At 39.3% G+C, this 25932-nt stretch overlaps 1 protein-coding gene across 8 annotated transcripts in view; it reads left to right on the plus strand.

Annotated features, from left to right (window-relative positions):
• Cadps2 (calcium dependent secretion activator 2) overlaps positions 1-25932 on the plus strand; it is a 529236-nt gene that overhangs the window by 287099 nt on the left and 216205 nt on the right. For all 8 annotated transcript variants that reach the window (XM_057791365.1, XM_057791395.1, XM_057791386.1 and 5 more), the window contains exon 8: positions 16905-17044. In XM_057791365.1, coding sequence (XP_057647348.1) covers positions 16905-17044 — 140 coding nt within the window. The remainder of the gene's footprint in view (positions 1-16904; positions 17045-25932) is intronic.

Here is a 25932-nt window from a genome sequence, read left to right on the forward strand (position 1 = left end):
GTGGCCTTGGAGCAACCACATCAGCAGCCCCTGGATATTAGTTTAAAATGCTGGTTGTCGTGTCCTGCTTTAGATTCACAACCTGGGTGGCGGTGACTGCAGTGCACTTTGACTGTCTTTCTCGATGACTTGCACACACAACCAATCTAAAGAAACCGTGCTCGGTGAGCTGACCTCTGGTTCCAGATCCTTCTTCTGTACATGATAACCCTCTTGCTGTTGTCCATCTGCCTTCACATCTGGCTTGCTGGCTTTCATTTAAAATATCTACGCCTCATTCCTATTTATGTTAGAAGATCTTGTTGTCTCTTATGTATTAAACATAAACATATATGACTTCACTTTTAGACACGTATACAAGACTTATGTATTTTACATTATCACACAGTCAGTAAACAGGTGAATTGCTAACTTCTAGCACATCTATGGCATCCATATTATTTTGTGCTAAAAGACAAAGCAAGTTATTAATTCATGCAAACATTAATTCATAAAGATTATATCCCAAAGGATGATGAAGTATGTTGGCCTACTGACTCTAGGAAAAAAAAAAAAAACACAAATCTAAAAGAAAGAAAGCCTAAGTGCTTTCTAAAGACTAATTGGAAAATGGTTGCTATCAAGGGTTTCTAGGACACTTTTAGAGTGGTGGATCAGTTCTGTGTGGTACGAAGGGCTGGATTAATTATATATTTGATAAAATTCCAAAGAACTCTGCATTATGCATAATGTAGTTTAATGTATACACACTAGTCCCTGTATGCACGTGCGTGCACGTACACACACACCACACACACACACAAACACACACCACAGAGAGAGAGAGAGAGATAGAGAGAGAGAGAGAGAGAGAGAGAGAGAGAGAGAGAGAGAGATAGACAGACAGACACAGGTGTACACACATCAACCCATTGTATCAAAAGGATCCCCATGTGGTATAGAAATTGTGCTAAACAAAATTAATTGTATTAAAAATGTAAAAAAATAATTCACTTAAAAGATTTATGTAAAAAAGACTCTAAGTCGCTAAGACAAAACAGTAGGAATCTCACATGCCCAGAAGTCTGGCCACTGTGGTATCAATACTTCTCCTAAATCCCACTCATACATGAGCAAAGGCCATGTTCAATATCCATGCCATTCTTTCCTCAATCCCCAATATAAGCCCAGCCTGCGCATGAAAAAGTTGTCAGGCAAAGCCATATTGGGGACAGTGCACAGAAAGATTGGCCAGGGCTCTTCAGGATTCTCAAGATTATAAAAAACGATGCTGATAAAAGGTTAGAGAAGAATAAAGATTCATGAACAGCAAATGTAATTTAAGTGTGTTCGATTAGCTCTTGAAGCAGAAATGATACTAATTGACAAACAGCTGATATCCAGTAGCATCTGTAGTTTAGTTGTAGTAATGGACTGTTTTAAATATCTTGCTTTTGATAAATATCCCATAGTAATACAAACTCTTAACATTTTAGAAAACTGGCTCAGGTGTATACAAAACTTTTCTGTACTCACTTAGCAACTCATGATATTATTAAATTATTCTGTAACATAAACATTAGTTATGGGGATACCTATAATAATATTATTCAATATTTTTGGTAAGTGCTTTTGATATGCTATTTATGAACCTGTTTGGTGTGTTTTCCAGAAGGAAACCGAGAATGCAAATGAATAGTGTAGGGATCCCATAAACTCATACTTTTGAGTATATATAAATACATTTCTTAACTAGAAACTAGTACTGCATATGAATTTGGTTTCTGAATTCTAGTATCACTAAAGAGACTAGCAGTGGCGGTGGACCTGGAGCAGGGGAGTGTGCATCAGTGCCTGTGTGGAATTTGGAAAGTAAAAGACAGCATTCTGTATCATATTTTTGTCTGCTTTGTTTTGGTGTCTGTCCCAGCAGTTTCGCACTTGACGACCATGTTCACAAGTCACTGAAAGGTGAAAGCCTTTGAGAAAATGTGTATTCTCTCCTTATGCAGATCATTGTCAACAAGTCTATGATACAATGGTTCTTCTCTGAAAAACTGGATCGTTTGAATCCATTGTATCCTTTCAGCAGACAGAGGAAGGTGTGTATAGCCCATTGATAGCTTTGAGACAGTGTTAGGATGTAAAGATCTTTAGTTTCCAGACTTATGATCCCTTGTCTGTAAACTGACTGAAGGGAAATAGAAATGCATCTTTTCTTGTTCCAGTGCTCTCTCTCTTTTTTTTTTATAGAAAAAAAAAATTTTCCCCCTTCCTCCTCGCCTCCCATTTCCCTCCCCCTCCTCCCGCCCCTCTCCCCCTCCCCCCACTCCTCTTCTCCTCCCTCTCCAGTCCCAAGAGCAGTCAGGGTTCCCTGCCCTGTGGAAAGTCCAAGGTCCTCCCACCTCCATCCAGGTCTAGGAAGGTGACCATCCAAACTGTCTAGACTCCCACAAAGCCAGAACATGAAGTAGGATCAAAACCCCTTGCCATTCTCCTTGGCCTCTCATCAGCTCTCATTGTCCGCCATGTTCGGAGAGTCTGGTTTTATCCCATGCTTTTTCAGTCGCAGTCCAGCTGGCCTTGGTGAGCTCCCAATAGATCGGCCCCACTGTCTCAGTGGGTGGGTGCACCCCTCATGGTCCTGACTTCCTTGTTCATGTTCTCCCTCCTTCTGCTCCTCATTAGAACCTTGGGAGCTCAGTCCGGTGCTCCAGTGTGGGTCTCTGTCTCTATCTCCATCCATCGCTAGATGAAGGTTCTATGGTGATATGCAAGATATTCATCAGTATGGTTATAGGATAGCTTCATTTCAGGTTCCCTATCCTCAGGTGCCCCAAGGAACTAACTGGGGACATTGCCCTGGGCACCTGGTAGCCATTCCAAGTTCAAGTCTCTTGCCAACCCTTAGGTGGCTCCCTTAACTAAGATATGAGTTTCCCTGCTCCCCTATCCAAACTTCCTTTATCCCCAATCACCCCGATTCCCCCAGTTCCCCTCATCCTCTCCTTCACACTTTTCTCTCCCCATCTCCCCTCACCCCCATCCCACCCCACCCCCAAGATTCCAATTTTTTGCCCGGCAATCTTGTCTATTTCCCATAGCTGGGAGGATATCTATATGTTTTTCCTTGGATTTACCCTCTTGTTTAGCTTCTTTAGGATCACAAATTATAGACTCAGTGGCCCATATCCATGACTAGAAACCAATTATGAGTGAGTACATCCCATGATCTTCTTTTTGAGTCTGAGTTACCTCACTCAGGATAGTATTAGTACTACTCTGCGGTAAAAAACAGTGCTCTCTTATTTTATTATTAGCTATAATCACTACTTATTTTACAAACATAATTCCACTTAATCCTTTTGGAGAGTAGTGGAAACATTCTCTTTTTAAATAAGAAAAGTAAGAATCTAGATTTATTTGTTTTATGTATAACATATATAGCTAGATATATGGCTGGCTGGCTGGCTGGATGGATGGATGGATGGATGGATGGAGATGGATGGATGATTGGATGGTTGGTTGCATGGATGGATGATGTGAAACACAAGAAACACTATGAAGAAGAGGAAAGTCTCTAGAAAGAAAAGGGTTGTCAGGACAAGGGTCATGAAGGAGGATAGATAATGCAGAATTTTGTCACATGTAAGATACAGAATCACACATACACACGTGATCGAAAGCAAAGCAGGAAAGTTTGGAGGAAAAGGAGGAGTAATGAGAGGGAGAGGAGGAATGTGGGAGGGCGGGGGTTGTGGGCTTATGAAAAAAGTATACAGGGGGGCTGGAGAGATGGCTCAGTGGTTAAGAGCATTGCTTGCTCTTCCAAAGGTCCTGAGTTCAATTCCCGCCAACCACATGGTGGCTCACAACCATCTGTACAGAGGTCTGGCGCCCTCTTCTGGCCTTCAGGCATACAGACAGAATATTATATACATAATAAATAAATAAATATTTAAAAAAAAGAAAAGAAAGTATACAGATACACACAAGAAAATATCCTAAGAAGTGGACAAAAAAATATCAGAATATGGATTTCTGACTGTGTAGTATGTTCTTCATACCAAACATGAAGTAGCTATGACTGAGAGGGTGAATACATTTGATTGTGTTTTATGATCCAAGGTATAGGATGATTTAAAATCTCAATGATTCAGCGATTAGAAATCAAAAATTACTTAAGCTGAAATCATTTTGTATGTGATATACATTTTAGGTTTTTTTTTTGCTATATCTACATATGTAGAAATGTAGGTATATATTAAACTAAAATTAAACTGTTTAGTTTGTTGAATGCTATTCTTTGGTACAGATATATTTTGAAAGTTCTATCACCGTAACTTTTTAGTTTTAGAAATATTAATATATGAGACTAGAGCGTAGGCTCAACAGTTAAGAACATTGGTGGCTGTTCCATGGGACTCAGGTTCAAGTCCCAGCACCCCATGGCTCATTCTGTCCATAACTCCAGTTCTGGGAGATCCAGTACCCTCTTGTAGCCTCTGCAGGCACTGCCTGCATGTGGTGCACAAACAAACAAACATATATATATATATATGTATGTATGTATGTATGTATGTATGTATATACGTACATACATACATGCAGGCAAAACACCCATACACATATATTTAACTTAAAAAAAAGAAATGCTGATCTAAAACAACTCTTGAAAAAGCCTGCTATAGAAACCCCAAAACTAAAATAAAACAAAGCATCCATAACAAAAAATAAACACCTCCTTGAATATTTAGAAGAATGTAAGTTCTAAGACCAGGCCTCTATCTGAGGTGGTCTCAAGAAAGCCTTTAAAGCACTCCCAGGCCAGGCCAGTGTACAGATAGATATTGTTAATCAGCATACCTATTCCTGATTCTGAATTGCAGCCAGGGTTGAGCCCTAGTGACTGAGGGGGACAATGGAAAACCTTCTCATACATGTGAGTGGTGAAATGAAGGCTCAAAACTAAGGGGGCACTCAGCCGTTGGAGGTTCCCTTATTTGGCAGGGGCTCAGCGTGTGGATTTGTTTGTGGATGCCATATGCAAATACCTATTTATAGAAGTGGAAATGGCATATGGACATTTTTCATCTGAATTGATGTCCAACTCTTTTCTGGGTATGAAGGGGATACCTGGAGGCAGGATTGGGATTTTTCTAAGGAAACAATTCTGAATGTGTATTCTAGCTGCTAAATAGCCAGCTGTATATATAGTTCATTCCAAAGTGGATTTGCCCTGAAATCTCTGAAAAGTGAGGCTTCCCTTACATTAATGTATTAAAAAATTAGACTAGTCCCATTTATTTCTGAACAGTGTAGCTTCCACTGAGCCTTTCAGAGTATGTATCACACTTACATAATACATAAAAGGTAAATGCAACTCATTTGCCAAGTGCTTTGCTTAAGTACAGAAAAAAATGGAAAATTTACCAATTTTTTTAGTTTTTAGAAGTATTACCGTTTTGTTGTTGTTTTTATTAACATTTCGATATGTAGCTGCATATTACAGGCTGGCCCTGAACTTGAGCTCCTCCTGTCTCTGTCTCCCAAGCACTGGGATTGTAGCAGAGGTCACCAGAAGCTGTGCGGCTGAGTTCCCAACTTTGATGTCATTTATACACAGCGTATCACTTCCTCTGTCCCAGGAGGATGGGGAAGCATTCAGATCAGTCTATTTTCCTTTTTAGTCAGCAGATTTAGAACATTTTTAAAAATAAATCCTACCATTGTAAAATAAACTGAAATTTTACACATTTCTTGGATATATGTTTTGGATATATTCTTGGAATTAAGCCTTTATAAATTTTCTTTCCCCCATTATTTACATACTACTATAATATTTCTTAAAGTAGAAGTACTCATATCCAATGTATGAAAGTGCTATTAAGTGTGCTTATTTTAGCGATATAAATACAGTGTGGAATTAGTAGATGCTAATTTCAAACACTTTTATGTCTTAAGGTAAATTAGCCTCATAAATTGATTACTCTTTGGAAACAAGCTGTTGTCTTTCAAAACCTTCACAACATCTTTACTTCTCAAGTTTAAGCTAGCTTTTATACTGTCTCTTTTTTTTTCAAATGTTTCTTTTGGTTGCATTTCCTGAGTAACAAAATAAACTCTCTAGGGCGTTATCAGAGGCTGAGTAAGCTTTGTTTTTAGTCTTGATGAGAAACTACATTATGGCGCAGCCAAGCTCCTGACCAGAGGACACTGTATTACAAAGAATAATACACTCTTCAGGGTTCTGTTCTGTTTTCTTTTTTTCCCCCTGTATTATTTATAATTAGTTCCTCCTTCATTATTTAGGAGACTTAGTAACTCTTTAAGTCAAAGGTAGCATGGCTAGCTTAAGTCCCATGCATATTCTTAGAACAAAGCGATTAAAATACCTCCCCAATTATCTAGAGCTTCTCCTTTCAACATACAAGGCCAGGAATAGATTTTAAATGCTGATTATGTAAATAATCATTGTAATATTTTTAATAAATAAATAATCACACAATTAAATTGATAATAAATTACTTCAGGCCTTTTCTTCAGACAAACAAAATTTACATTTGAGGATTTTTTTTTTATAGGGCCAGCACAGTGTATGAATTCAGAAAGCAGCAGAGAGCTGCTAGGGAAATCATAATCATAGGTATTTTCTCCAATTTGAAAGCAAAGTTTAATATCCAATTTTATTGAAATAGCCAGTGCTTGGTGACTGCCTTCTGAGATATTGGATTTATATCATTTGCTGCAAAATGAAATGCGGATTGTGTTATATTTTTCTGTCTAACTCCGCTCACTGTACACAGGAGACCTTTCATTTTTGTTATTTTCGAGTGTGCTCCAATTTCTCTGAAACTGAAAAATAACACACAAAAAAATACCTCTTCCTTCTTCAGTCTTTCTCGCAATATCTCTCAAGAGAATCATAGTCAAACCTTAACCTCTGTGCTAGAGACGACAAGCAGAGACAGCCAGGTAGAGGACCAGATAACGTATCCGTAATTCCTGTCCTTTTTGGATATTGTTTCTAGCACAACTTAGTTGTGTCTGGTTCAAAAGACTGTGCTTTAGGTGACTTAATAATTCACACCAGTTAGTGGCTCCTCAGTGAGTTCATCTGTCACATTTCTTCCTCACAGTACACATTCAACAAATGTTAAAAATGAACATACTTCTGGTGGTTTGCCTTATTCAGCCTTGTTTCTCTTATGCAAAGTTACAGCCAGAAGCAAATGGATAACTTTTGCTTAAAAGCCTGAGATACTAGTGGTAAATTGGAACATCTGTTGTAGAACAATGCATGACTTGGACCCAACAGTGAAGTCATATAAACCCCGTGAGACTCTATTGGAGAAAACTAGATTCTCCTTTGCAAGTGGGTGTCAGCCATGGAGAGATTCTTGGCTAGGGGCAGGGAGCTCTTGTCCACTTCCCCCTCTCAATGCTAGGGCTGTCTGGCTTCAACTGTGAAAGTCTTGTGTGTGTTGCCAACATCTCTGTGAGTTTATATTGCATCATTTCTGTCGTATCTAAAGAACACTGTTTCCCTGGCATCTCTCTGTTATATTCATTTCACGTCCCCTTCCACAGAGCTCTCTGAGTCCTACGGTGAGGGGTTTTATGAAGACCTCCTACTTAGAAGTGAGTGTTCCAAAGTCTCTCACTCTCCATATATTGTCTAGTTATAGTCCTCTGTGTTAGTTTCCGTTCACTGGAAGAGAAAATTTCTCTGATATTTGAGCAAGGCACAGATCTTATCTTTTTATGAAAGTAATTATAGTAGATATGAAATGATGGCTTATTGTAGTTTGCAGGTTTTTAGCTACTAGTGATATTTATTTGAAATGGAATATTATTCAGCCGGAAGAGAAGGAAATCTCATCATCCTCAGCAATAGGGGTGGCTCTAGAAAATATTTTGCTAAGTGAAATATGCCAAGCAAGAAAGGCAAGTCAGACTTGTAGAGCAGAACAGAACAGTGGCTCGATTTTTGCATCGAATGGAGAGGTGTAAGTCAAATGGCCCAAATTTTTAGTTGAGCAGGATGAATAACATCTGGCAACCCATTTTCATCTTGATGATTGTAGATGATGATAATAATAATATACTTGAAATGTTTCTTACATGATAAACCCTAAATTATCTCACCACAGGGACACAGAATAAATGTTAAGTTTATATGAAAATATTGATCTTAGAAAGGAAATGTGATTTTTCTTTGACATCTCTACCTCTGTGAAGTGGGGTGGGAAGAGCCTTCTGCTTGATGCTTTGAGTGTTAGTAAGAGCTGTGTTCTTTGATTTACAGCTAGTTCGAATTACTATGTAAATTTCCTGAGTCAAGAATAAAGTCTTTAAACATGTCTTCAAATCAGTTTTCCACAGTAGGTGCAAGGATGTGTGGCGGTCTTTCCTTTTTCCCTGGGCCTTGTTCCCTTTCTCCCCTCTATCTTACCTTGTCCTACGGTTTTCTTGACCATGACATCCTCTCTCCTCCCTCCCCATTACTTACATGATTTCTGACTCTTTTACCCCCTTCTTTAAAGTGACAAAGTTTTCATTAGTCTCATTTTAGCATAGTTAAGCTGTTACTCTTACAGCCCCTGCGTGGAGTTTGACTGAACAATAAACATTGTCTGACCCCTTTCAGAGTAACAGATAGTTTTTAATACAAATACTGACAGTGACATATGATGTATAAAGGAGTGAGTCAAACCCAGAACACTTTGCTACACTATATACCCCACATTCTTGAGTTTAAGGATACTCGTGGTAGAATCCGTGTTTGACACTACCTGTTCCTACATGTAGCATCATGTTACTGATACACAGGAATCAACTTGGCTCTAAGAATTCTCATCGTAGATGATATCCAAATGGTAAGAAAAAAGCTAAGCACATTCATACAATGTTTGTGAGATAATTTAAGTGATAATGTGTTGGGCTGAGAAGGAGAAGTGAAGTTGAAAGAGTGTATTGTCGTCTTGAAATAACCTTTCTTAGCTCTTCATTTAACTTCAGTGTCAAGTTATTTACATAACAGGGTGATGCCTGGCATTTTAGGGTAATGTGAGAATTAATTTAAATTTCATAAAGCACTCTGTGGCACTCTGAAAGAGTCTTATAAATGACAGTCATTGTTATAACCAGGTTAAAAAAAAAGCCATAATAGAGCTGCTCATGTGGTGTTCATGATGGAAACTGTATCAGTAAGTAAATGAAAAGGTCATGTCCATTCATAATTTATGGCTGAGGGGCATAGATCAAGAATAATCAGGATGCTCTCCTGTCTAGATTGCTTTTAAGACACAGATGTGTCTATGATGGGATATAATATTACTTCCAAAAAGAAATATGAAATCAATAGTTTTGGGGGAATAAAATTGATATATGAAAAAAGAAAAAGGCCAACAACCTTAACTGAACCATGGAAAACAAGGGAACTGACAAGCTTGATTATGTCCTTCAGAATCTTTAAAATGCTTTAAATAGAAGAAACAGTCCTTGATCATTTGGGGTATGGAACTTGAAATTCGTTTGAAGTAAATGTGATGGCCCTTGTTCTTTCTACTTCTTATTGCTTCATGTTTACATTTATTAAAACAGAAGTTTAAATTTTGCTTTAATTACAAGTATAACTAAAATACGAGATAAAACATTATATCTGAAACATTTATTACAGGTACAATTCTATAAGAATGTGACAGATGGGTCTGGAGAGATAGCCAGCAATTAAGAGCACTCGCGGCTCTTGCAAACGGCCTAGGTTCGGCTCTCAACAGCCACGTGTTGGTTTGCAGCTGTCTGTAACTCTAGTTTCAAGGAATCCAATGCCCTTTCCTGGCCTCTGCATGCCCCTACACACATGTGGCCAGGCCCACATACATGCACATATTGTGTACTTAAATCTTTCTTCAAGTAAAATAATATGTCAAGTAAACATGCGAAAGTAATCAGATAAAGCAGGTGGTAGAAATTGACACACAAAAATATCTTTGAATTGGTGAGGGTTTCTTTTCCCAGTGAAATCTCAACTTTCATTATCTGTGTTAGTTTCCTATTTTGCTGTAACAAATTATCAAAAATGTAGTCTTTTAACAACATGCATTCTTTACCTAGTAAGCTTGAAGGTTGAGTTGGTTAGTTTTATCAACTTGATACAAACCAGTCATCTGGGAAGTGGAAACTTCTACTGGGAAATTTCCTCCACCAGATTGGCCTGTGGGCAAGATTGCTGGTCATTTTCTTGACTAATAATTGATGCAGGAAGGGCCAACATTTTGGCCACTGAGCCAGTGGGGAGGTCACCACTAAGCCGGTGGTGCTGTGTTGAAAGCAAGCCCAGGGAGCTTGTCCTCTGTGGCCCCACATCTGCTCGTACTTGAACTAAATGATATTTGTGATAGGGATGAGTAAGCCATGTAAATTCTTTTCTGCTCAGGTTGCTTTTGGTCATGGTGTTTATCACAGCAGCAAACAGGCAAGTTATAGCAAAGGTTATAAGTCCAAAATGCCCTTCTGTGGGCTGGAATCAGGGCGTCTGGCTTGCATTCTTTTGATGAGAAATGTTAACCCTCTACTTCTCCAGTTTCTGGAAGCTGTCAGTATCTTCCTGCTCATGGCCTTCTCCCATTTCCAAAGCCAGCAGTGGATGGCCAAGCCTCTACCATGTCCCATCTCTCACACTGACTTTTTCCCCTTTCACACGTCAAACTCCCTGTGAAATACTTCAGAAATGCTTGATTGGTATGGCGCTTTTTCTGCAAACATGAGGACCTGAGTTTTGACACCCAGCCCTGGTGGGGGGGGTGGCAGTAGGCACTGAATCCCTGCACTGCAGTGGTGGGTTTGGAAGGTCCACAGACTTGATGTTCAGCGGCTCTAGTTCAGTCAGTGAGATTCAGATTTTGTGTGAAATCCTGTTCAGAAAAAAAAAAAAAAAATCAAGGTGAATGACTATGAAAGACACCTTAAGCTGACCTTTACATTCAAGAACACAAATTTACAGTGTACCTAAAAGTATATTTGCACATATATGAATACATTACACACACTGGCATATACACAATCCATTTGGTGAATGCGAATGCATCGTCCCCACCTGAATAAATAGAACAATTCTCGTTCTTAATTTCTGAAACTTTAACTCTATTTTTGCTATGTAACATAGCAGTTTAGAGGGCAGGACGTGGGCATCTTAACAAAGCTGGTGTTTTCCTCTCTCCTTCCCTTTCCCCTCCTTTGTCTACCCTATTCTGCCCTTCCCTCCCCTCCCCTTCCATTCCCTTCTCTATCCTCTCCCTTCCTCTTTTCCCTAGCCTCTAGTGAAACCCTTTCTAGCCTATATTCATGAATCAGATTTAGATTCACATATAAGTGAGATCATCTAATTTTAGGCTTTCTCCTCCTCATTGATTTCACTTAGTATAATACCTTCCTATCAACAGAAATTTCTGTCCCAACTGGTTCTGTAGGCATTTAGGCCTACATTAATTATAAACTGGTTGGTCTACTAGCTCAGGCTTTCTTATTAACGAACTCTTATATCTTACATTAACCCATAATTCTTGTCTGTGTTAGCCACATGGTTTGGTATCTTTTATCAGTGAGGCATTCTCATCTAGTGTCCTTTCTGCCTGTATGACAACTGCAGACTGAGCTTTTCCTCTTCCCAGAATTCTCCTGTTCTAGTAGCCCCACCAATACTTTTTGCCTGGCTACTGGCCAATCAGCAATTTATTAAAACAATACAAGTGACAGATCTTTACAAGGTACAAGACCATTGTCCCACAGCACCTTCTACCCTCACCTATGTTACAAATGGCAACACTTCTTTCTTTTTAAGTGTATTTAGTATTTGACTTGGAAAGTCCACTAATATTCATATTTATTATTTGTTTTTAAAATAGTAGTGTGAAGAGATTGATAATTAGCCTCAACATATCAAAATATCACACTGCAACCTTAAATATAATTTCAGTTAAAATGAAAAAACAGAATGTCTTAAGGATGTTGTCTTAACCATTCTGTATACTACAGACAAGTTGCTGCATCTACCACACCGTAGATCCTGTGCTGCCCTCCTGCTAAATGCCCGTTCCTACTGCAGAACATTATTTAATACACGGATATAAGAAAAAAAAGAAGGGATAGGCTTTCACACCTCATTTTACTTTTCTTGCTCAGTTCTCCATATCCTATTGTGAAAATAACAAAGCTCTTCCTTTCTATTATTTGACAAGCTCTGATGGCAAGAAAGAGTATATCATTAGAACAATACTCCTTTCCTTTTAGCTTATTTTCCAGATTTCCTGTACTGGGCACTGCACCAGAACCTTGTGCCTGCTCTGCCATTGAACCACACCTCCAGTCCCAGTACTGTTTAAAAGTTCTCTTTTGTTCTTTCTGAAACAGATTTTTCTTGTAAAAATATAATAAATGAACTGCATCGGTAGAGGGGACTATGTAATTCCTTGTTAAGCAAAGTACCCATTGGTAAGGGGTTGGGAGTTTGATCAGCTCATTATTCTAACCTCCAGGATTCTTTCTAGCCTTTAAAATGAAAGAAATTAGATTTAGCCCTTAAACAATAAGATTGACAGAGACTTTGGGCTAATCTTTCAGGATACAAATGAGCATTGTGTTAGCCAGAGAGAGCAAGTGATTTCTGTTGTTGCTATTGTTTGCTTCTTTGGGTTTTTTGGTTTAATTTATTTATTTGTTTCAACTGAACAGGTCATGGAACAATGATATTAAATCAAAGGAAAAATCATTTAGACTAAGCAACCTCAAGTTCATTAAAGACTTGAAAATGTTACCTATGCAGGATACTAATTTTTCTCAGAAAAACCATCAGCTTCATCTACTCCACATTGTAAAGAGCCCTGATAGAGCAAAGATATGCTCAGAACTAGTATCTGCTAAATGTTATTTATGAACTGAAGGAAATTCAGGTAGTTCTTCCACTGTGTGTGTGTGTGTGTGTGTGTGTGTCCGTGTCCGAAACTCGTAGCAAGGTACTTGAAAGGTTTACAAGCAACAGTGGCTATGAATCTTTCCTGCAGTATAAAGTGTCTGCTGCTGAGCCTAAAATGTTACAGATATGGACCCCACTTATCTGGAGGGAAGATCCATCAGACTTTTGCTCTGATTCTCCGTTTTTCAAACAAAGCTGTTACAGGGGAAAGAATATCAAGCAAAAGCTAACAAGATCTCTGTTCTATCTGTTGATATCATGTTTAGTTACCTTTAAGTCTGCATGAAACATGCATTGGTAACACCCATCTATCTGTGGTTGCATATGAGATGACCTGATTCCTCTCTAGGCTACAGGGAAAATGGGGCATTTTTCTTGACTCGAGAGTGTGAGAATCTGATTTCCTCATCCCCTTAATTAGAAACATCTTTGGTTTGCCTACTATGTACAGATTGTGGATAGACTAGAAACCTTAGCAGAATATTAGTCTTCCTTTTGGGTCTATCAGTAGAGACCAGCTTCCTCTTGTCTAGTCAACATTGCTAACTGGCTATGATCCGCCTTTGTAACAGCATCTTTTAGTGAAAGTAATCATGTCCAGCTTACCTGATCTTGCTGACTTAAGACTTAAAGGAAGGCTTTCTCTATACTTCAGAGATAATCTTTCCCCACAGCCATGGCTGACAGCACCTGATCTTTCGCAGACTGAGCTTTTCAGTGACTGTGGCCACTCTGCTTCTTGAGCAGGCCACATGCTTCTTGGGCCTATCACACTTGGCATCTTAATGTCCATTTGACACTAATATTACTAATTATTATTTCTCGTCATACTCTACCCATAGAATATAGTATATCACTATCTTGATTTCTTTTTTTATTTTTTGTGTATATTTTCTTGCATGGATTTGTGTATAGTACATTATTGTTTGACACCCTAAAATGTGCAGAATAGGGTGAGGGATTCACTGGAACTGAGGTTACAACTGGTTGTAAGTCTCCATGTGGGTACTTGGAACCAAACTCATATCCTCTATAAGAGTAATAAGTGATCTTAAGGACTGAACCAACACTCCAGCCCCACACTGTTGATTTTCTTATAAGTGATTGGCTTCAGACTTCAATTATTACGTCCTACTTTTCGTAAATCTTAAAAAATAATGATGCTTGGATTATAGTTCACCTGATACAGTGTTTGTGTAACATGTAAAAGATCTCCAGTGTGACTTAAAGAGGGCATGCCTGTGATCCAAGCACTGGAGAGTGGAGAAGCAATGAGTATCTACACACTGGTTGAAATTATCTTAATGACAATCTATGGAGGCTAACAAGGTAACAGATAACAAGGAAACATCTGAACAATCATCTTTTGTGTTGACTGAGGTTTCTGTCCTGCCCGGTCGTGCAGTCATTCAGTCCCAAAGAATCACACAGAGGTCTACATCAATTATAAACTGATTGGCCCAGTATCTCAGGCTTTTCTTATTAACTAATTCTTTTAACTTATATTATCCCATAATTCTTGTCTGTGTTGGCCATGTGGCTTGGTACATTTTTCGGTGAGGCAGTCACATCTTGCTTCCTCTGCAGCTGGGTCACAGCTGGAGATTGACCTTCCCTCTTTCCAGAATTCTCATTGACCCACCTCTACTTCCTGCCTGGCTGTGCTGCCTGTACTTCCTGCCTGGCTACTGGCCAATCAGCATTTTATTAAAAATAATACAAGCGAGAGGATAAATGACCATTGTCCCACAGCACTTTAGGAAGAACATAGACCCTGTGGCCTTGGTGAGAATGTCAGCATCAGAATTGTGAACCTATGACAAGGCCTTACTGCTAAGGTGTTGAATTCCAAAGTGTGTGTGTGTGTGTGTATGTGTGTGTGTTCTAGTCACAAAGTTTAATTCTTGAGATAGACAGATGCACATGGCTTGGCTCAGTTTTTCAACAAGATATCTGAATAAAAGAGAAAGGTTCTGAAATACTGTGTTAGTAGATTCTAAGAGAAGCATCCTCATGAGCCCAATATTACTTGCAATGCATGTTTATGACATTTGGTTTCTGTCTTATGTATTAAATTTGACAGTTTTTAAGCTTTAAAAATCTTGTATTCTTAATTATATTTTTAGCAAAATTGCAAGGCATTTTGCCTTTTTTGTGTGTGAAGAAGATATGTTGCCTTCAAAATAAGACATCATAACATTTTTGTGTCATGTTAAGTGACAAGACATTTAAAGTGTTAGTGGCAAAAAGAAATATGCTGGAAGCAGGAAAATATATATAAAGAGAAGTTAAAAGAAATACATAGTAAATGTAAATGTAGTTAATTTTTTATACAGAGCTACAATTTAGTTTAGGTGTGTATTTAGAATTTTTATGTCGGAAATAATTTGGCTATTATGATGACCTATATTAGGCATGCCTCCTTGTGTATAAACTAAACACTATTGAATTTGATATAGTTTATCATGAACAGCAGTTATTTAAGTACCTATTTTCAGTGAAAGTTTTGTGAAGCAAACCATTATCTTAATATTCGAGATAAGACAACTAGGCAACTGTAACAAGCCAGTCAAACATTTTAGTATTCACACAGGAGTGTGCCTTCCTGCGACATGGTCATTCAAAGCTCTGATGTGAGAGAACAAGAGATACCAACGGGCCAAGTGACTGTGGGAGATGCTACGGACATAAATAGTAGAGGCGCCATGCCCCCCGCTGCTGTGCTAACTGGTACCCCAGTTCCTCCAGGACATGCCACTGTGATGCCAGATGTAACCTTGGGATTTACCCCACCAACAACTGAACTTTTCGGCCAAGCTACTATAATGAAAGAAAGTGAGGCAATTGTTGGAACTCGTTCTGTATTCAATTGTTCAGCTCCTGGAGCCAAATTTGCTCCAAATAAACAATGCAGATACTAAATAAAAGTTACATTGTCTAGTTTCCCAGAAGAGAGAGAGAGAGACAGACAGACAGACAGACAGACAGACAGACAGACAGGGGAAAGAGAAGAAAAGAAAGTATTTTCCATGCCTGATCATGTTTATGAGTCTTCAGTTCTTGTCTGGATATTAGGTTCATAAGCTTTTCCTGATGTCTTAGGGTACAGATGACTTTCATAGTGTGCTGTTCCTTATGTCTGCTTTGTGGTTCAGACTGTAGTCCTTCTATTGTATCATGCATCCTAAAGGTTGGATATGGTTATGTTTCAAAGGAGTCAAGATTGTGTGAAGGGGAAAGGATAGGAAAAGGGTGGTTTCACTGATAAGGCAGGTAGCATCAGAGGCACAGACTTCTCTTTCCTAAGCTGGCTTGGCAAAGTGAGGTGCTCTCAGATAGTCACCTATTAATTTGATATTTTGATTAAAATATGATTTTGTTTCAGTTATAATGTCATCGTGATAATTCTGACAATAGACACTTGCCGGAATATAGTCTTTGGTATTGATCTAAAACTGGAAACATGTTATGAGCATTCTTTGCCACCTGTAATTGAGTTGCTTTCCTTTAATGCCATTTTACAAGGAAGATACTAACATATAAGGCGTATTTGTACGGCTTCAATAATTGGTTTTGCTTTATGGTGTTTGCTTCTACAATTTCAGTTTTTTTTTCCCTGAACTTCTATGCCCTGAGTTGTTTGGAATCGTGTTGAAATTATAGGTGTCCATTAAGTATTTTCCAACTGGCAGCTCAAATGCCACATATTGAGCCATTAACTCATTATGAAGAGAAAGAAAACTCATTATTTGATAATAGGAAAAACATATACTTGTGAAAAACAAATAATCAGTATGGAAAATCCATCTGCTGTGAAGGGTGAGTCCAGTGGTCTATCAGACACACTTGAATATTGACACCTTCCTTTGGCATAGGAAAATGTTTGCAGAAGGTTTTAGTTCCAGTTCTGTATCATGTACTCAGAACTGTTCTCTTTTGTTGCTTACAGGTGATACTCTACCCAACTTCTAATAGCTCCAAGTCAGCAGAACTACACCGAATGATAGTTCCCAAGAATAGTCAGGACTCTGACTTAAAGATCAAATTGGCAGTGCGCATGGATAAACCACCACACATGAAGCACAGTGGGTGAGTGTTTGAATGTTCTGCCTTCAAATCATTGGTCTTGTTTTCAGTGTAACACTTACATCTGTCTGGGGAAGAAACCATTGTATCAGACATTTGTGTGGAATTTTCTCAACAAATCGACATAAGTAAGTTGTTTATATAGCAAATCCAGTGGTATCTCTATAGATAAATAGGTATTCTGTTAATGTAACTGTCTTAGCACCAAGGAGTGTTGCTTATTGATTGTATGAATATCACTTTGTTATTGGGAGTTCACCAGAGATGACCACTCAGACACAGTTTATAGCCTTTATTTCAACTATTTGGGACTGCACTCTGGTGCTCAGGACCTGAGTGTAGCCATGAGGATGCTTTTATGCGGTGTGACTCCCCTGCAGGCTTTACAGCAGACGGGGAAATGATCCACAAAGAGACAAGAATGAAACTCGGCTTAGCCGATTTTACTTAAAGCGGCACTGGACCAAGACTTCTAGACTTTAGTCATATTGAAGCAGAGCACAAGTTGGGGATAAAGTATTCAGATAACAGTTAACTCAGTCCCAAGTGCACAACAATTTAAGACATTCTTCACTGAGATTCTTTACAAAGTGTATCTGGCTTCTTTCACAGGAATGGGTACTGTTGACTCAGAGATAGTACCCAAGATTTAGGGTGTAGGGAGCTTGCCTGAGGTAACATAACCTCTCTGGTTATGGTGTCAGGATGGGCCTGGCCCTAAGATAGCATAGAAGTCACCTGGATTGCTATCAAACACAGTAACCTCATTCCTAAGAGTGGGTTTTAGGGAAGAGGGTCTTGGAGAAGTAAAAACCATAAATTCTGGGAGATGCGGGCAGAGTCTGTCTCATCAGACAGCAAGTTGTAAAACTACATCATTCCTAACCTTCCAAGAAGAACAACTGTACACCTCATTTCACTGAAGAGAGGTAAGCTGTGGGTTTAACTTTCCTGGCTTCTCCAGCGCTTATCTTTTGTCCTCCACACTTTTCCAGGAGAAAACCACATCCTGGTCTCTCACTCTGCTGCTGCAGGGGAAGGGCAGCACAAGCAGGCACTTTCACAGAAGATAAGATCAATTAACTGAGTAATCTTGGCCTCGGGTCCCAGAATAGAGTTGGATAATTTTCCATGGGGTTCTCCATCAAGGAGGTCAAATTCTGGTTAAACCTGAAGTGGCCTTAACAAGAATAAAAGATGAAGGAACCCCTGAGTTATCTTGCCCTGGCACAACATAGGAGTTACACAGATGTACGGTTATGCACTACATGTGAGTTATACATGCTTTTTAGGAAATAGTCTTCACATTTCAGGTACAGTGGTGTTTAGGGTAATAGTGAACTCATGCCTGGTGCAGGGTAACAGTGGCAGGGTAATAGTGGACTCACACCTGATACTTAGGGCCCTAGAAATGGTTAAACTGTCATAGAATATATGAAGGCTAAAGAGAGGGTCAGATATGACCCAGAAGGCCGTGCACATTTTGGTAGGAGTGATGTCAGTATTCACCCACTATAAGAGTAAAAACTAAGTCAGTCCTAACGGAGATTGTTGATAGAAACCCAGGAGGATTCTCGTCTGGGGATTGCTAGGGTCTAACACAACTGTCATCATTGCTAATGTTCTTTTTCTCCAGTAACTGGAGAGGAACTAGTCCAGAACTAAGTCGGAACTCTTTGCTGTTGTTGTTTTGGTTTGGTTTTTTTATTTGTTGTTGTTGTTGATGTTTTTTCAAGACAGAATCTCACTAAGTAGCTCTGACTGTCCTAGAACTCACTACTTAACACCAGGCTGGCCTTGAACCCACAAAAATCTACCTGCGTCTGTCTGCCAAGGGCTGGGATTAAGGGCATGTGCCACTATGCCAGATTCTCTCTTACAGAAAGTGAGTTTTCAAAGGTTTATAGTTTTCTCCCTTTAACATGTTAAGACAAATTTTGGCCTTCAAATACTGTTTGTTTAGAAAGAATGGGACCATTTTTTGTTATTTTTTTATGTTTCAACTGAAGTGTGACCTCCCTCCTCTCCTCTCAATCCCTCCCCACAGCTCCCCTCTGTCCCACCCCATCTACTCATCCTCCATTCTTTTCTAGAAAAGGGCAGGCCTCCTATGGATATCAACCATATGTGAGCTTCTATGAGCCCAGGTTAGTTAATTCTGTGGGTTTTCTTAGGGTGCCCATGACCCCTCTGGCTCCTATAAACCATCCTCCGCCCTTTTTTGCAGGATTCCCTTGCAGGATTCCTCAAGTTCCACCTAATAATTGACTGTGGATGCCTGCATTTGTAGATAAGGCCTCTCTGATAACAACTGGGCTGGGCACCAATCTATGAGTACACAGAATATCATTAGGAATCTTTTCATTCTATTCCCCATATTCATTCTCTCTCCCTCTCCCTCCCTCCCTCCCTCCCTCCCTCCCTCCCTCCCTCCCTCCCTCCCTCCCTCCCTCCCTCCCTCTCTCCAGTCAAGTTTGGTTCCATTCTAGTTCTCTGGGCTATCCTGTCTCTGGGTCCTGGCCCCCCAGGCAGTATCTCAGTGGCATGGGTCTCAAGCTGACCTGTCATTGATTGGTCACTCCCACAACTTCTGTGCCAACTTTACCCCCCGGCATGTCTTGTAGACAGAATAAATTGTAGGTCAAAGATTTTGTGGCTTGATTTGTGTCAGTTCCTCCCCTGGAAGACTTCCTGGTTACAGGACATGACCAGTTCAGGATCTGTATCCACCATCGCTAGGAGTCTTAGCTCGGGTCTCTCTCATAGATTTCTCAGAGTTTTTCTTAAACTAGATTTCTAGCTTGTCTCCAAGATGACCCCCTCCAATTCCAGTTGTCTTTCAAAGTACTCTGTCCCTCCATCCTTCCCCAACCTGATCCCTCTTGCTCCCAAACGTGACCATTTTTATTACTGTGAGGAGAAAGAATTGCTGAAGTGATTCACTTAAGCTTAGCAACAAACTTAGCAGTGTAAAAAGTGCATTCCTGTAAGTGGGTCTGGGACTTTTATGCCTAATCTCCAAAAGAAAGGGAGGACTCGTTGGTTATATCAAGGAAAACAAATTTGAGTGTTGGGTAGGGATATATCCACCTATGTATGTCTTTTAGAGAACTGGAATTCAGGGGGTGTAGTGGCATGCCAATTGAATTTTATTAAATACAGACTGCCTGAAGTTCTGAGAGTAAAACAGTCCCACTGGTCAGCCTTACAGACCAGATAATGGTAACACACATCTTTAATCCCAGTAGCCACAATGACACACACCTTTAATCCCCGAAATCACCCTAGTTGCCACAAAAATTGAGTGGTGCATGCCTTTAATTCCAGTGGTGCATGCCTTTAATTCCAGTGGTGCCTACCTTAAATCTCAGCCCTAGAGAAGAAGATACAATGTGCTCTCAGTCTCCTTCTGAGATTCCAGAAGTTAGAGTCAGTGGCTGGCTATTTTGCTTTTTGGATCTTCAGGTTGAACCCCAATTTCTGATCCTGAACTTTTATTAATCATGCTTCAAGGAGGCTACAGTGTGTATCTTTAATGTGTTAATGTAAAGGAAAGTCTAGCTATGATTCAACTCAATACAGATAAAGATTCTGGAATTGACTACTTAGAGGTTTTTTTTTTTTTTTTTTTTTTTTTTTTGTCCACCTACCTGTTCCTTGTCAGTTTGTGCCACAGATATACTTTGGAACTCCTTCTGTTCCATCCAGAAGATAACAACCATTGCCGGGCAGTGGTGGCGCATGCCTTTAATCCCAGCACTTGGGAGGCAGAGGCAGGCGGATCTCTGTGAGTTCAAGACCAGCCTGGTCTACAAGAGCTAGTTCCAGGACAGGCTCCAAAACCACAGAGAAACCCTGTCTCGAAAAAACAAGAACAAAACAAAACAAAAAAAAAAAAACCACAAGCCTCTCTGGAAGTCGAGTAAGGGACTTTGGCTTGTAAATAAATAATTGTAGTAACAAACGGTAAATTCATTAAAGTAGGAATGGGAACCTGTTGGAAATAACACCCAATTTCATCTGGGGCTGGTTAAAGTCACACACTACTTCTGACATTTGAAGTCAAGAAAAAACTCAGCCAGTGGCCAGTGGGAAGGAATGGTATCTCTGTCATATGACAAGTGTTTACAAAAGGCAGGAGTTCTGAGTGGGTTTTAGCTAGTGGTGACAAGTTGACCGGTTTGCCTAAAGAGCTTTGAGACTAGAGGCTCCTAGTTATGTAAAGTGCTTAGACACTGGCAGAGCTTCCAATTAGGCATAAAAATATACTGTATGTTCCAGGAACTAGGAAATTTCTCTGTTGTTTGGTCTGTGCCTCTTATAATAAGAAATAAGAGTGGCCAAGAGCAAACTGAATAGTCCTGGAGCCCCCAGACAGTGCCAGGAACAAAGATTGAACATGAAGTAAGACCTGAGCAATATTTACAGGCCAAGCTCCTGTGGGAAGAAATCCCCGCTCTGACCTATCAACTTCTAGTCAAGAATTAGTCAGAGCAGGTGGATCAGCCTAACTGCCTTACAAGGAAGCTGTGGATTAGGGCTGTCTTTCCTTTGTATCAAATGAGAATTTGCTTTTTATTACATTTATTTGACTAAATCAAGATTTTCATAATGGTTCTGCACTTGACTCTCCCCAAAGCTGGAGCTGTTGGGAGAATAAATAGGATAATATCATAGTCCAGCAGTTTAATTCATAAAGCCCAAGGAATCGCCCAAGGAACCAAGAACGTTCCATGTCCTGGTCATGTAAATCAGTGCCTCTCACTGTGAGGAGGTACTAGGAGTCATTTCTGGGCACTTGGATATCTCTCTAGTTCATAGCATGCAAAGCTGATGAATTCTAGAAATGAAAATATTTATGCTGTTCATCTACCACACTCAAGAGTTGTGTAGCCAAAGCATTAGCAATATTATATTTCGTAATAGTGAGTCATTAAAAAACGGTTAATATGAATATATCTGAAGTAATGGTTAGCAGCCTTTAAGGTTTGGGCACTGTTGTGAAACTGATTGATCCCTGTGGGCAGGGACAGGTGGAAACGTTTTACCAGGCATCCATTACAGCAGCTCTTCAATGACCGTTTGGTAAAAGATTGAAATATCCCAAATGTCTGCCGTCCACCCAAAGCTTAACTATAGTGATTATCTTCTGAGGTACTTCCTAAATAGACTTTAGCCCACTCAATTACATTTGAAAAAGAAATTGGGAACCCTGTGCCTCCCAGCTTTTATCGTACACAACAGTAATCATACATAAGGAGGAGTGGGGTTCACAGCATTTCTTTGGGACTGGATTATGTTCTGTCAATAATTTATTCAAAAATGAATAATTAACAGATGAGTAATGAATAATACAACTAAAAGATAAGCCCACCTTCAAAAGAGACATTAATTCATCTTCAAAACATGGCACAGTTGTTGGTGTCAGTTCAGTGAATTAAACAATAAGCAGAGAGTTTTAGGCATTCTCCTTCAGAGCATGTTAGATTTGACACAGATTCTCTAATGTGTTGATCCTATGAACCTAGTCTCTTTTTCAGTCATATAGGAAACAAGTAATCCTTTTTGTGAGAACTCTTAGCATGCATTCTGTTTTACTAATCCCCTTTAGATGGTCCGTGGATTGACCCTAATTAGAGTGAGTTTGTGCTCCTTTCCATAAGTGCACATGACTGGGTAGGTACCTGCGGAGGCTGGAAGTCAGGTCAGAGTATTTTCTCTGCTTTCCACCTTATATTTTTTAAGATATGGTCTTTCACTGGACCTAGAAGTCTCTGTTTCAGCTAGACTAGCTGGCCATTGAGCTCTGGGGGTCTAGCTGTCTACACCCGACCCTGGCACCAGGGTTACAAGTACACAAGCAGTTTGCTCACTGAGCCATCTCTCAAGCCCCCACATTAGATTTTGTCAGCAGTGCTCACTCCATATCGTAAGTGGATTCCCAAGTATATTGTACATTTTTTAGCCTTGCTTGAATCTCCCTACTATGTCCAGTCAAGGGCATATATGAATATGAATACTGGTAATGAAAATGAAATTTCAATACTCCATAGAGTTTTATGGAAAAAGTTATAAATGGTAAGTGGTCTTTGGTTTTCAAATTTTGTATTTAAAACTATGTAGGATTTTTATATGGAAAATAAAATATATCTTATCCAAAGCTCCTGCTACTGATAGCTAATCACTCTGTAACTATACTTTTTGTTTTGTTTTGTTTTTTAGAGCGGGTGTAACTGTGAAAGTGAAAAAAAATGTTTTGATTTGGAGAAAATAAGCCTAATCATGATGCCATTCTTTTAAAACCACACGATATTACCATAAAAATTATTAGAAACAAACACTGGATTCATCCATTCTTTTGGACTATTTTCTAGACTGCAGAAACTACTCTAAGACAAACCCCCTGGGTGAATCATTAGTGAAATTTTCTTTTTTTCTTCTCCCCCCCCACTCTATGGCATTCACTCCAGCCTCTTCGCGTCTGTGTATAGCTGGAGAATATAAGTGTTCTGTAACAAATAGATGATACTTTAGCATAGCCTAGTGGCTAAGCAGCAGCATTAACCAGAAACTCAAAAATACTAACCTTGTTTATGTACAGTGCTTTCCTAGTTCACAGGATCTTTTTCCTTCAGGAAAAGAAAGGTAAGATAAGATGAGACTAATGAAATGCATGACCGACTATTACAAAAGCTGAAACTATGACCCCCAAAGGAGACAGAAGGACAGTAAAGTGCCTGTCACATGTACTTAGAATCATTGTTAACAATGATCTATCAGATATCGGAAGTCTGTATAAATCCGTTTGCTTCTCTAATAAAAATGAATAGAAGTCTCTTGTTCTAGATAACCAGCCAGATAAAAATCTCAGCCATATGTTCTGTAGTTTCTCTTTGTGTAGAGTCTTAATTTATTTCATATATATTTGTTGAATGCATAGACAATTTGTAATATTTTGAAGTCACAAATAATATTGTCTACTTTAATTTACACCATAAATCTATACCTGACACGAGACTTATTTCTAGCCAGAGAAGGCAATAGCTCAGCTTCTGACAGAAAAACAGGGTAAAAGCCTTTGATTTCATGTCTCCCAGCACTCCAGCCTGCCCAGCACCCCATGCTTGTCCAGCGGAAGAGCAGTTAGGCCCTCAGACCAGGACGTTACAGCGTGCAACTCAAAGTGAGCATTTAACACGGAAGGAGCATCACACTTGCTCCAAGTGAAATGCATCCCTTCTGGGAAAGTCATGTTACATGTTTCTATCTTAGGTGTACAACCCTCACTGGTTAGAAGGACAGCAACACCATGTCTAGGTTTGCTTGTGGGCCCAACCTTTCAGACATTATTAGTCTTCTGTCTTTTATTTGCCGGAGAAAGTTGATTTCTTACTATAAACCACTTTTAGTATGAATTTTCCTTTAGAGCATAGCCATATTTGCCTTCTTGCCTTCGCCTACATTTCTCTGTAGTTCTATTTGCCTTCCCAGATCAAACACCTTAGTCTGCATTTATTCTGACTCCATGCATATCTTACTGCTTGCCATATTGCTGGAACTTCCGGCCAAGTGTTTGCTAGGCTTTCAAGCATAGACTGACTTCCTTGCCCATATACAATCTCATAAGAGACGTGTGTGGCCCTCTATAAATAGCAGAGCGATCACATCTAATATGATAAAGGGGATATGCCAAAAGGCCAGTTTGTTCTTCCAAGTACCTTCAATATTCATAGCATCTTCTACATACTAAATCATTAAGAACAGTATTTTCACTTTTTAGGATTTGGTAACAAATATTTGGTCATGGTGGAAACCTTCCTGTTGTCACTCAGGTAATCATTAAGCCCATTGTTTTAGTGTGTTATGCTCTCCTGGTTTCTCCTTATAAAATGTTTACTCTTAGACTCAAAGTTGATCTTTTCATTATCCTATTTAAGGTTCTTTCTCAGGAGAAGGAACACCTTGACATGCATTATATTCTGTTTTATGTGTCAAATAAATATCCCAACATCTTCAGACGCCCTTTTTATAGATATAGGGACATATTAACTGCTTTTCAAGAAAGAGAATTAAGTTGGAATATAATCTCATATTTTTTCTTTAATTTCTTTTAAAAGGCACTTATATATAGTTATGAAGAGACAAGACTAAAACCATTTTAAACCTAGGCCTCATTTTGTGTTAAGCTAGCAGGAACCCCACCTCAGGCACCCCACCCCATGCACCTGAAAACTCCGAGAAAAGACACAAATGGTGCAAAAACTACCTGACTTCCTAGACATCTGAGGACAGCCAATCAGAAGCTAAACAAACGAGTTTTTATAGTTACCTGGTGTTTTGTATAAAGTTACAAAAATCCCCTCTTGACTTAGAGCCAACTGCAACATAAGCATATCCCCCAACCCAATCCAGTAGCAACAAGACATATAACTCCCTGCTTGCGATTTATCCCTTTAAAGACCACTTGAATTGCGAGCTAGGGGCTTTCCTCCCTCATCCACTGCATCGGTGTGTAGGACGAAGCTCCTGCTAGCAAGCTTGTGAACGAATAAAGAAACCTTGTGTGATTGCATCAAAAAGTCGGCTCTGTGGTGCTCTCACTGGGCAACTTGTGTCTCAGGCGTAACAGTTATAAATCATTTTAATTAATGTGAGATGTTTTTAAGTGAATTTACTTAGAAATACTGTGTATTAAATTTTATAAACAGCTAGCAAACAGAATTATAGTGAAATTGCTTTCTTTTTTGTTGTTGTTGTTGTTTGGATGATTTTTTTGTTTTTGGAGACAGGGCTTCTCTGTGTAACCCTGGCTATCCTGAAACTCACTTTGTAGACCAGGCTGGTCTCAGACTCACAGAGATCCGCCTGCCTCTGCCTCCAGAGTTCTGGGA

The sequence above is a fragment of the Chionomys nivalis genome, chromosome 1 (genome assembly GCF_950005125.1).
Source record: "Chionomys nivalis chromosome 1, mChiNiv1.1, whole genome shotgun sequence".
In the NCBI taxonomy this organism is placed as follows: domain Eukaryota; kingdom Metazoa; phylum Chordata; class Mammalia; order Rodentia; family Cricetidae; genus Chionomys; species Chionomys nivalis.